At 37.2% G+C, this 12,175-nt stretch overlaps 1 protein-coding gene across 7 annotated transcripts in view; it reads right to left on the bottom strand.

Moving 5' to 3' along the window:
- Positions 1 to 12,175, bottom strand: part of LOC102117892 (ubiquitin-conjugating enzyme E2 Q2-like) — a 155,436-nt gene that overhangs the window by 120,982 nt on the left and 22,279 nt on the right. For 3 of the 7 annotated variants that reach the window (XR_012415321.1, XR_012415320.1, XR_012415323.1), the window contains 2 exons: positions 10,108 to 10,199; positions 6,157 to 6,243 (listed from right to left, as the gene is read on the bottom strand). The exons of 2 other annotated variants lie outside the window; for them this stretch is intronic. Coding sequence is in view for 1 of the 5 variants with exons in the window: in XM_065548372.2 (XP_065404444.1) it covers positions 6,227 to 6,243; positions 6,899 to 6,954; positions 10,108 to 10,199 (165 nt within the window). In the remaining 4 variants the exon portion in view is untranslated. Of the gene's footprint in view, positions 1 to 6,156; positions 6,244 to 6,898; positions 6,955 to 10,107; positions 10,200 to 12,175 lie in introns of those variants that run through there. 2 more of the 7 variants (XM_065548372.2, XR_012415325.1) reach the window with 2 other exon arrangements.

Here is a 12,175-nt window from a genome sequence, read left to right as displayed (position 1 = left end):
AAAACAAATAAAAATAAAAACTAATGCTTCCATATACATACTTTTTCAAATAGCTAAAGACAAGCTATCATGAACCTGAACCCCCATCCTTTCCTCTCCAAATCCACAATTTCATCAGCTATCCTAGGACATGGGAAAGAATCTCTTCCCAATCCTGGCTATTATTCTCTAAATGAACCTATCCTTGTCTAAGTAGATCCTTCTTAAAGTACCACCTCAGAATTCAATTCAGTAATTCTGATGTTGCCTGTAACATCAGAAAATGACTTCCTTAAAAGTACAGCAAGTTGGATTTGTCAAGTTGCTGACCAGGTTGCATTCCCTCCTGCCCTCACTCCCATCTTTGTGTTATGCTTTATCTCAAGTTCCATTTTGCTTATTATTCATGACTCTCAAGTTGTCACTGTGGACATCAGAGGCCATAAATATATATTGTTCTGGCTCTTTCCTGTAAATCTTTCTGAGTCATACCTGCTATTCTCCAAAGTCTGTGAATCCTGTTACTAATAACTTGGCAATTCAGTTTAAGGTCCTCTTCAGAAGGTCAGTTAGCTCAAGGCAATCACATTTTTCCCAGGCCTTTTAAAAAATACTCCAACCCTAGAAAAGGCCCTTCTTTCTGGTATCAGCCATGGGCCACAAACACAAATCCAATAGCATTTCAGTCATTTACCCCCCAGATCATCCCCTCCCTAAAGTTCTAACTAGAGCAGGAAAAAATAATGAAAACACCACCTGCAGTCATGAATCCTCCAGTTTCCTGACCAAGATTTCATATTCCCTTCAAGATACCTCCCAAAGAGGACATGACAAGGGAGGGGAACACAGGGTGCTACAGGTACTGATAAGGTTCTATTTCTGTTTTATTTTGTTTTTGAGATGAAGTTTCACTCTTGTCACCCAGGCTGGAGTGCAATGGCATGATCTTGGCTGACTGTAACCTCTGCCTCCTGGGTTCAAGTGATTCTCCCACCTCAGCCTCCCAAGTAGCTGGGACTACAGGCACCTGCCAGCACGCCCAGCTAATTTTTGTATTTTTAGTAGAGACAGGGTTTTACCATGTTGGCCAGACTGGTCTCAAACTCTTATCCTCAGGTGATCCACCTGCCTCAGTGTCACAAAATGCTGGGATTACAGGGATGAGCCACCATGCCCAACCAAAGGTTCTATTTCTTAAGTTTGGCATTGGGCACATGTTCATATGATTTAATGGTTTTTTTAAAAAAATGGTATCTTCCTGTTTTTTGTGGTGTTTTGGTTTTTGTTGTAGGCCTGCATGCTTCATTTGTTCACCCATATGAATCCGTAAAGAAGTAACCATTAGCAACTTCAGTCAATATATACTAGATTTATACTTTAGGAAGACAATCCAGTTGACAATCACAACAGTTTCTACGATAACAAAAGTCAGAGAAAATACTGACATTAGGATCATTTCTAGAAAGTTCAATCATAAGATATATCCCCAAGCAAAAATATACACACAGAAAAGCTAAGTAAGAAGCTTTTAGAAAACTACTACCATCCTTAGAGTAAGTACAACAAAGTATTCTTTTATGTCTTTGTTTTTTTCATCAAAATACCTCATACAGCCATAGATTTTAAACCATTACATTTTATCTAGATTCCATATTAGATCATTAACATTTTTTCTAGATTCCATTGTTATTCTTTTGTAATCTTTATTTTAGGTATCTTAAAAATACTTTATTAAATATAACACATTCAGAAAAGTACACAAAATATACCTTAAGGTAGACCTTAACAAGTTACTCTAAATTATGTGCCCATGTAACCACCAGCCTGCTCCAGAAAGATATTAGAGCCAGGATCCAAGAAGACCATAGATGTATCTTTCAGTTCACACCTCCCTACCTCCCACCTAGATGGACTCCTTAACCTACCCTGTGTGTAATCACCTCTTTTTTCTTGATAGTTTTACTGCCCAAGTATGAATCCATAAATAAGTGTTTCTTAGTTTTCTTTTCATTTATGTTCTATGGCCCTTGGGAGGGCAGCAGACCATGATAATAGGTAAGATTTTCTTTCACTCTAAGGAACCAGTTTTTACTCCACTACAGGCGATATTGCCTCCACTAAGAATGTATGCCCTAACCAACATGAGTTTTGCCTATTTTTGAACTCTATATAGAGGGAATTGTACAAATTAGGTTTTGGGGGTCTGGTCTCTTTTGCTTAACATAGTGTTCAAGATTCGCCCATCTTGTCCCACATAGCTGTAAGCCATTTTATGAATACCACAATTCTCCATTTTAGTGGAATGAACATTTGGGTTATTTTCTGTTTGTGCCTATTACAAACAATGCTGCTCTGAACATTCCTGTGTCTCCCGGCACCTACGTACTCGTTCTTGTGGAGTATATATCCACGACATTCCTGAACCATAGGGTATGAGTATCTTCCACTTTACCAAACTGTTTTCCAAACACTTGTACAAATATACACCCATTAGAAGGATATAGAGTCTCACAACAATTTTCTTACCTTAAAAGATAAGCAAAATGTCTCCTATCCCTTGTTTTTCTTTTAAGATCTGAAGATCACTGTGCAAAGAAAATTTGTTTGCAATTCAAACAAAAATATTATTATTATTATTTTTACTAACTCAAAAATGAACCAATCAGAAAGTTAAAATTGAGCACCCAGGGTAAGTTCCAGAAAGAGGAGATCTTAAGCTTCTCTATATCCCTGGGAAAAATAGAGGCCACTATAGCTTCCAGCTCCTTTAGAATAAATGTCCCAAAGAGATCATAATAGCCTAAATCTAATCTAATAAGAAGGTTCAGTGTTTGTAGTCATTCTAAAGGAAAATAGTCACATGTATATAATTTTCTCAAGGATTCAAAAAAAAGTTTAATATGCTTTCTTAAACTTGTATTATTAGCCAAGGTGTTCAAGTAGAAAAATTTGCCATGGACAGAACTGTCAAAAGTTAAATCACTAAAAAGTCAGTATTTTTCTACAACTGTCCTATATATACATATCCAATATGTATCCCACCCCCCACTCCCTCTTTTTTTTTTTTTTTTTTTATGAGACAGGGTGTCTCACTCTGTCACCCAGGCTGGAATATAATGGTGCAATCACAGCTCATTGCAGTCTTGACTTCTCCAAGCTCAAAAGATCTTCCTGCCTCAGCCTCCCACCACCCCTGGTAGCTGGGACTACAGGTGTACTCCACCTGCATATTTTTAAAGTAATAACATAACTACCTCCACAATAAGAGTTGATTATGTTGCTTTCATAACTGGGGGAAAAAATAAAAATCAACTTGGCAATCATTCCCTGTATAATGAAATGTATTAAACTTATTTACTTATCAAGCAATATTGCTCAAGCTTTTTGCCAGAAGATAAAAATCATGTAAATGTTCACTCTATCAGGAAGATGACAAAATATTCCAATGGACCTATAAAAACAATTTCTTTAAATCCAAAAACAAGCAAACTCATCCTATCTTACCCCCTACATCTTTTGGAACTTGATTGTGTTTGAGTTTCAGAAAATAAAATTAGTAAACATTTCCATTTCTGTCCAGTTTTAAGAAATGACATTTATAATCTGACAACAGAAAAGAACAAAAGAACAATCAGAAGAGCAGGGATTTAGAGATCCTTACCTGTCTTATAACTCTGTGATCTGTATATGTCCCTGAGCTCTTCCATAAGTCTATCTGAAGCTTGCACTGACCCAGACACTGCAGCCTGAAACACAAAAGCCACTGTTTATCAGGGTCTACTGAACCAACTAATTTGAAGATTTAAGGTATTTCAACCTGCTCTAAAAGATTACAGTAGCCAGGCAGGGGGCTCACACCTGTAATCACAGCACTTTGGGAGGCTGAGGAGGGTGGATAAAGTGAGGCCAAGAGTTTGAAACCAGCTTGGCTGTCAGGATGAAACCTCATCTCTACTAAAAAAATACAAAAGTTGGCCAGGCATAGTTGCATGTGCCTGTTGTCCCAGCTACTCAGGAAGCTGAGGCAAGATAATCACTTGAAAATGGGAGGTGGTGGTCATAGTGAGCTGAGATGGTGCCACTGCACTCTGGTCTGGGTCACAGAGTGAGACTTCATCTCAAAAGAAAAAGAAAAAAGAAAAAGATTACAATAAAAATGGATCACCACTCAACAATTTTAGAAGTTAAAAAAAAAAGTCCAATTAAATGAAGCATTATGAAGTTTCAAGAGAATATAAAACCAGACACAAGTCTGGTTCATTTCCTTTACTTATCACCTAAAAAAGTCTAGCCAACATATTCAGACCACCATGGACTCCACGATAGCATAGAATTCAGTATGAGTCTATTCCAAACCCCAGAAATTTTTGAAAATACTAGAAGACACTCAAGGTGACACATTATTAACTAAAATAGGCTTCATTCATAAGACTACAAGCAAGAATATTACACAGATGGTCTAGTTCACATATTAAGACACTGAGAACCATGTGTGCCTACATGCAACTGGTTTCAGTTTTTCAGTGCAGGGACTTCTTTAAAGATGAAAACACATCAATATCTTATCTTAAGACTAAATAGAAATGGAACTACTTTTTGGTCATGTGAAACTAAAGGTTTTAAAGACTACACTAGACTTTGAAGGAGAAAAAAATCAAATTTATAAAAATATTACTCCTAGCTATGTAATCATGAACTCATTTCATATCTATAAAACATGAGAACTTTTTCCTATCTCTAAAATATAAAGAGCACCTATTTCACACAGTGGCTATGATGAATAAATGAAAAGATCTATAAAGTATAAAGTATTTAGCATAGTATCGGTCATACAAAAGTGTTCAATAATTTATACTTGTTTTGAAGATAACTCAAACTGGAATTGATCACAAGACACAGAAAGCACAGTAACATTAATTCAAATGCTACAATCTTAGTTTTTTAAATAATCAAGATATGGGGGATTGGCTAAATTTCTTTGCTGTATGAAAAATTACCAATTAAATTAATATATAAATAAGATTGAAGGAGGGAGAGTTATCTATCTGATTTCAACATTTGGCATCTATTTGGCTAACAATTCATTCCCTGTTTTGGAGAACCTGTGCCCAAGACAAAGTAACTGGTCCTTGGATATTGTGGAGTTGGTAAATAGCTCTAGTACAAGGCAGGAAGCAGTAAGTGTTCAGACAATCATTTGATGATTCCCTACTCTGTCTAAGCATTTTATGTATATACATGCATCATTTTAATTTATTTTTCATAGCAATCATCCAAAAGATACGTATTGTCTATCATATTTTAGAGTTGAGCAAAGTGAAACCATATGTGTGTCTGTCTCCAAACTCAGTGTTCCTTTCCCATCCTGCTGCTTCACCTAAAAGAGATTTTAAGTCAAAAGAGAAACATTACTTTTGGTTCGGTCCGAGCAGGATGGACCAAAGTCAGCTTCATGAAGGAGAAATAATTTGAGTTGTGTTTTGTAGGAGAGAATGAATTTGAATATACAGATGCCACAGAAGGTTTTCTCAGCAGAGAAAACAGCATAGACAGGTGGAAAGGAGCATATACAGGGATCAGCAGGTGGTTCAGGATGTGAAGAGCAGATGAACAGGGTAAAAAGTGGGTATTCATAGACAAGAAAGATAACTTTGGGCAGCAAAGCATATGAGTGTGGCTGGGCATGGTGGCTCATGTCTGTAATCCCAGCACTTAGTCAGGCCAAGGTAGCAGGAATGGTTGAACTCAGGTGTTCAAGACCAGCATGGTCAACATAGTGAGACCTCATCTCTACTAAAAATCAAAAAGTTTAGCCTGGTGCGGTGCCACATGTCTATAGTCTGAGGCACTTGGGAGGCTGAGGCAGGAGGACCACTGGAGGCAGGAGCACCACTGGAGCCTGGGAGACCAAGGCTACAGTGAACTATGATTGTGCCACCGCATTCTAGCCCAGACGACAGAGCAAGATCCTGTCTCAAAACCAGTAAACAAATGACTGAATCCACCACTAAAGCAGGAATGGAGAAGGAGAGCAGCTGAGATCAGCATGTTCATGAATTGCCTGGTGTTAACTATAATTACTTGAACAAAAAGTCCAGGCTCCAGATATTTACACACACTTACACATTTAAATGGTCTTGCCTTTCAGTCTTCCTAATTTTCTCTAATATTGCCCAATTTTCTTTTTCAATTCCTTCATCCTCCAACTTTTTCCCACTAATAGGCTCTTCTTTCATCTCATAGTGATCTAAGTTCTTCTATATCCTGCAAAAAAAAGAAAAATGTTAGCTTATTCAACCTATTTTTCTTCAGCAGTTTCTTACGCAAAAGTTAAATTATTCTTGACTCAATGGTGGACAATAAACAGAATATATCTATCCTATGGGGAGAGAGAAAAAGCCCCACATTCCATTCAAGAGGCTCTCACCTTTTATATCCTGTATTTTATTTAATAGCTAGACTCTGGGTAAAGCAGATTTAAATCTTTACAAAGTCACAACTATTATGAAATAAGCCATCATTTATTTATTGACTTCTTTATTTATTTTATTTTTTTTTTTTTTAAGATAGAGGCTCACTCTGTCACCCAGGTGGGAGTATAGTGGGGCAATCTCTGCTCACTGCAACCTCTGCCTCCCAGGTTCAGGTGATTCTCATGTCTCAGTCTCCTGAGTAGCTGGGATTACAGATGTACACCACCAAGCCCAGCTAATTTCTTTGTATTTTTAGTAGAGACAGGGCTTCACCATGTTGGCCAGGCTGGTCTCAAACTTCTGATGTCAAGTGATCTGTCCACCTCAGCCTCCCAAAGTGCTGGAATTACCAACGTGAGACACCACGCCTGGCCAAGCCATCTTTTAAATCTCCTCTTAAGAGGAACCTTTGAAACAGTTTAGCAGCAGATGTCAAGAACCTTAACTGTTCATAGTTTGTTCCAGAAACTCAACTTCTAGAGTTGTATTCCAAGAAACCAGTCTAAGATGTAAACACAAATTTAGGCATAAGGATAACTATTTCAACCTTGCAACCACAAAAACAAACAAAATCTGCATGTGCAATAATAGTAAAACAGTTAACTCAATTCCTTTAACTATTAAAAGGCCACTGAAATACCAACACAGCATAATTTCTCCTGTTTCAAAAAACTTTGAAATGAAAAATGGAATACACATAGGAATAGAAAGAATTTCAATTATGCTGAAATAAGCACAGAAAAAGACCAGAAGAACTTATATTGAAAGGTTAATTTCAATTAATTTTAGTTGTTATCTCTGGAGACATTTGGTGCTTTCCCCTAATTTCCAAGTTTATGGTTTTATGTAGTAAGCATCTATTGATGTTAATAACTTAAAAATAAATTAGAAAAAAATTTGATCTCAGGTGCTCAGGAGGCTGAAAAAGAAGGATCATCTGGGCCCAGGAGTTTGAGGCTGCAGTAAGCTATGATCATGCCAACTGCACTCCAGCCTGGGTGACAGCAACCCTATCTCAAAAACTAATAATAATTTTAAAGGAATTTGAATAACACCCCACAGAACAACATCTTAATTCACATTATTCTGCTTCCTCCCTTCCCATACTATCTGTTCTTACACATATACAAATATATGCAGAATTGTTTAAATCCTAACTTTTTTCAATTACCTTATTTTTCCACTTCAACTGCCAAAATCTCTAAAGGAGTAGTTTATATTTATCTCGATTTTTTTTTCCAAGCCGGCTAACTAACCGATTTCTAGATCAGATTACTGACTACCTTCACTCAACCTCTGCCCATGACTCTGTACTTCATGGAGCTCCCTTCTCCCTGTATACACCTTTCAGCCCTGATCTTCCATCCTACACTTGTTTTTCCCCACAATGCTCACAAATGCCTTTGGCCTATATTTCCTCCTGTACCTTCAACTTTGGTCATGTTCCCATCCACAAAACTTCTCTACCTCAGTATTAATCAGCACATCCCAACAACGTATCTTTCTAAAACAATATTCTCAGCACACGATTCCCCGCTTAAGGCCTTCTTATCAACAAACACACCAAATAGAAACATGCCTATCTCAAATTCAAGATTCTATCCATCTGCCTTTTCTGGAAAATCTTGCATTCCATGACTTCAACACATCAAACTTCCTTCTCAAAACAAAAGCATCCAATGCACCAAAACACACCATGTCCAAAGTCATTCTGGGCTTGTTCCCATGTTATTTTAGGAGCCTAGAATATCTGCTTTTCACCTGTCCTAATCTGACACCTCCAAAGTCCAGTCTCCTGCCTTTCTAGATTTCCCTCAAAGTTGCAGTCCCTTGTTTTTCATCTTGTGAAGGGAAAATGAAAGGGTTCATGAACTTTAGTACAATGGCTGCCTGACCCATGGAAAAGGTTTAATGTTTACATGCAGCTTATTCCACCTAAGCTAAACTGCATAAAAACATTGAAACAGACTCTCATTCTAATTGGACAATTTTAAGAAGTATTTTACTCCCAGACTCATAAAACAAGCCTACAGCCAGGCACAGTGGCACACACCTGTAATCCCAGCACTTTGGGAAGTTGAGGTGGTGGATCACCTGAGGCCAGGAGTTCAAGACCAGCCTGGACAACAGAGTGAGACTCAAATGCTACAAAAAATAAAAATAAAAAAAATTAGCTGGACATGGGGCACAGGCCTGTAGTCCCAGTTACTCAGGAGGATTGCTTGAACCCAGGAGTTCAAGGTTACAGTGAACAGTGACCATGCTACTGCACTCCAGCCTGGGTGACAGTAAACCCTGTCTCAAAAAACAAACAAAAACAAGGCTACAACACTACTTTTTTTAGTTCTGAATCCCTCTAATGTACATTTTACATTAAAAATTTCCAAACCAAGAAAATGAAAGCCTAAATTAATTATAAGATCCCAAACAGAAAAAAATCTTTTAAAACAATCAAGACCATGGAATTCACATACATTCTATTTGGTCAATGCAGAGACATAGAAGATCTTTGTTCCAAAGTTTAAGTTTAAATGAAAAGCTTCAGAGCCTAAAAACATCTAAAATTATACCCATGACTGACAACTGGCCTAGGCTCAATGTCTTTGGAATTTGCTCTACTAAATTTGCTACTGTATGAACGTATTCCCTCCAAAATTCAAGTGTTGCCAATGTGATGATATTAAGAGGTAGGTCTTTTAAGAATGATTAGGCCAAGAGGGCTCCTTCCTCCTTCATGGGATTAAGGACCTTATGAATGAGGCCTCACACGTTGGACTAGATTGCTCTCCTGCCCTTCTTCCTGCTACCATGTGAGGATGCAATGAAAAGGCCCTGAGACACCAAATGTTGATATTTTCATCTTGGATTTCCCAGACTCCAGAACTGTCATAAAATAAATGACTGTTCTTTATAAATTACTCACTCTCTGTTATTCTGCTACAACACTATAAAACAGATTAAGACAAATTTCTTTGAATGATTTTTCAACAAGAGACAGTTTCACTACTTCTGGCAAGTGGTCCCTTAAATATTCTCAAATTCTCCTTTTATGCAAACATAAAATTTTTTAAACTCAGTAGTTTCTCTTCCAAAAAATAACCAAATACAGGTTAAGTACTGATTAGTATTAAATATAATTTTAGTGCTAAAAGTTAAGAGCTTTTGTTTACCAGAAAATCAAATCCAAGAATTCAGATAAAACAATTTGCTCAAAGGCATATCATGAGTTAGAGGTAAAGCTAAAATTTATAAGTTACATTCCATTCCAAATACGATGTGCTTTCAATTATTCTACATTAATATTTATTTATAAAGAAGATTAGAGAATGACTCAAATGTTCAAAACTGAAGATATTTATGATTTTTTTTTTTTTTTTTGAGACAGAGTCTCACTCTTGTCGCCCAGACAGGAGTGCAGTGGCATGATCTTGGCTAACTGTAACCTCCACCTCCTGGGTTCAAGCAATTCTCCTGCCTCAGCCTCCTGAGTAGCTGAAATTACAGGTGCCTACCACCATGCCCAGCTATTTTTTGTACTTTTAGTAGAGGCAGAGTTTCGCCATGTTGGCCAGGCTGGTCTCAAACTCCTGACCTCAGGTGATCCAACCACCTTGGCCTCCCATAATGCTGGGGTTACGGGCATGAGCCACCTCACCTGGCCAAAATGTTATTCTTACATAAAATGCCTACTTCAGCCATCTCTTCTTCTTCCTCTTCTTTTGAAGTCACTTCTTCTGTTGTCCCATTCTGAAATAGAGAAAAAATCTGCCAGGGTTACACAGAACAAGTATGCACATTAGAAGACTGGTGTCATAGCTTTAGGAACAAACTCCCAACCATCTGTCACTGCAGTTCCACTACCAGAGAGCTTATTAAAATTAAAATGTGCATTTTAAAATCCAACTTTGATTTGACAAACAACAGTTCTCAGCTTTTAAAAATGAAACAATTTTGAACAATTCAACTTAATGGATGTCTTAGGAATAAAGGAAAGCAATCAATCAAACATAAAGCAAAACTGAAAAAAATTTTAAAACATAATCTAATTTAAAATAAGAAAACATTTTACTTGTATGGCTATGTGCATAAGATCAAAGGCTTATTTTGTTTAAAACAAATGTCCCAAACTATCAATTCCTCAAAACAGCTACCTTTTTAACTTTGAAAAGCCTGAATCATTACATAAATTCAATTTCCTTACATTTTAAGAGGTCAGACGTGTTACTTATAATAGACACTTCCCAAAACTAAGAATTATGAAATGATTACCACCTCACTATAAAGGAAATTTTCTTTTAAAAAACATGTAATTTACTATCAAATATCTCTCTACAAGACACAATTTACCAATTAACACAAATTACAATTATCAAGTTCAGAAATGAATGTAATGAATTTTTAGGAAGGGCCTTCATAGCCAGTTAGGGCAAAGTTCAAAAGACAAGCTTCCTGGTCAGGACACAGTATATAAATGCATCTTCAACCATAAAGGCCAGTTCAGGTTAGAACCCAGAATATGTAAAAGATCAAGAAACTAGGATCCAGAAATCAAGACCAACAAAACTGTCAGCAGTATCTAAGCAGCAGCTTCCAAAATGTAATCCACCCCTTTTTCACTTCCCTAAATTATTATATTACAAATTCAATTATTCTGGGTATCTAAAGAATATATACCTAGCCTCAAAATCCCAAAGAGTTTGGTTGCATCAATGGTTGAAAGAGCATTTTTGAAATGCTAATTTCAAAGCCTACCCAAAGAATCTGTTTTGCAAAACTCTCTGAGGTGATTCTCACATGCATCTGGGTCTGTCACCACTAGCCCAGTTACTAGCCTTCATTCTACACATGAGAAAGCTGAGCCCCCACCCCCTCAAAAAGGGGAAGTAATTTAATCAAAACAAAAAGTGAGTTAGGGCTGTGAAATCCTAAGATTTATTTCATTTCGAGATGTGACCTGGTCCTCTTTCTAAAACCCCGCTGAAATGACAGAATTTTATAAAAGAGAGTAAGTTCGCTGCAGCAGCAGCAAAACAAGAATACAAAAAGAATACCCTTAGTGAACCAAAACTGTAAGGACATGCTGGAAGATACAAAGCAGATGGAATCAGACTGCTGGGCTCGAGAAAGCCATAAACCCAATCCAAATAATGGAGGGACCACTTTTGTTTGAAGAATCAAACATTCTTCATCATACTTGTCCCAACTATAGTTGGTAAGGATCACTCCGCTAATAGGAAGCCTATCTTGAAGGTCTCTTACTATGACTGTCAAAACCAGAGAGAAAAGACAGAATGTTTTTAAATATAACTCAATGCAGCAGCAAAATCTTATAACAGACTCTGCCTCTTCATTTTTGCTCAAAATCTGGAAAGCTCACCGGCCAGCACCTCCCCATCCTCATGCCACAGGAAGAGCACAGGTCTGCAAACCAGGAGGGGGAGGTAACAGCAGAAAAGAGTGACAATTCTGAAGACACTCATAACTACTCATACTGATCAAAGGTATACCTCATGTATAAATGAACAGATAACCATGTATCATCAGAGAGTTGAAGAAAATTATCAACCTGCAAGGAAAGTGCCAAGTCAAAGAAGCACAAATGACCTGAAGCACTGCTAATGAAGGAAATAAACAGAATTTTAAAATCTAATTGGAATCTTTAGCAGTAATTGAGAAGATACTGTATCCACAAAATACAAAACAGATTACTATGTAAAAGACAA

Source organism: Macaca fascicularis, chromosome 7, assembly GCF_037993035.2.
Source record: "Macaca fascicularis isolate 582-1 chromosome 7, T2T-MFA8v1.1".
NCBI classification, from domain to species: Eukaryota; Metazoa; Chordata; class Mammalia; order Primates; family Cercopithecidae; genus Macaca; species Macaca fascicularis.
The sequence above is the reverse complement of the archived record's forward strand: the minus strand, read 5'-3'. Positions and strand labels throughout refer to the sequence as shown.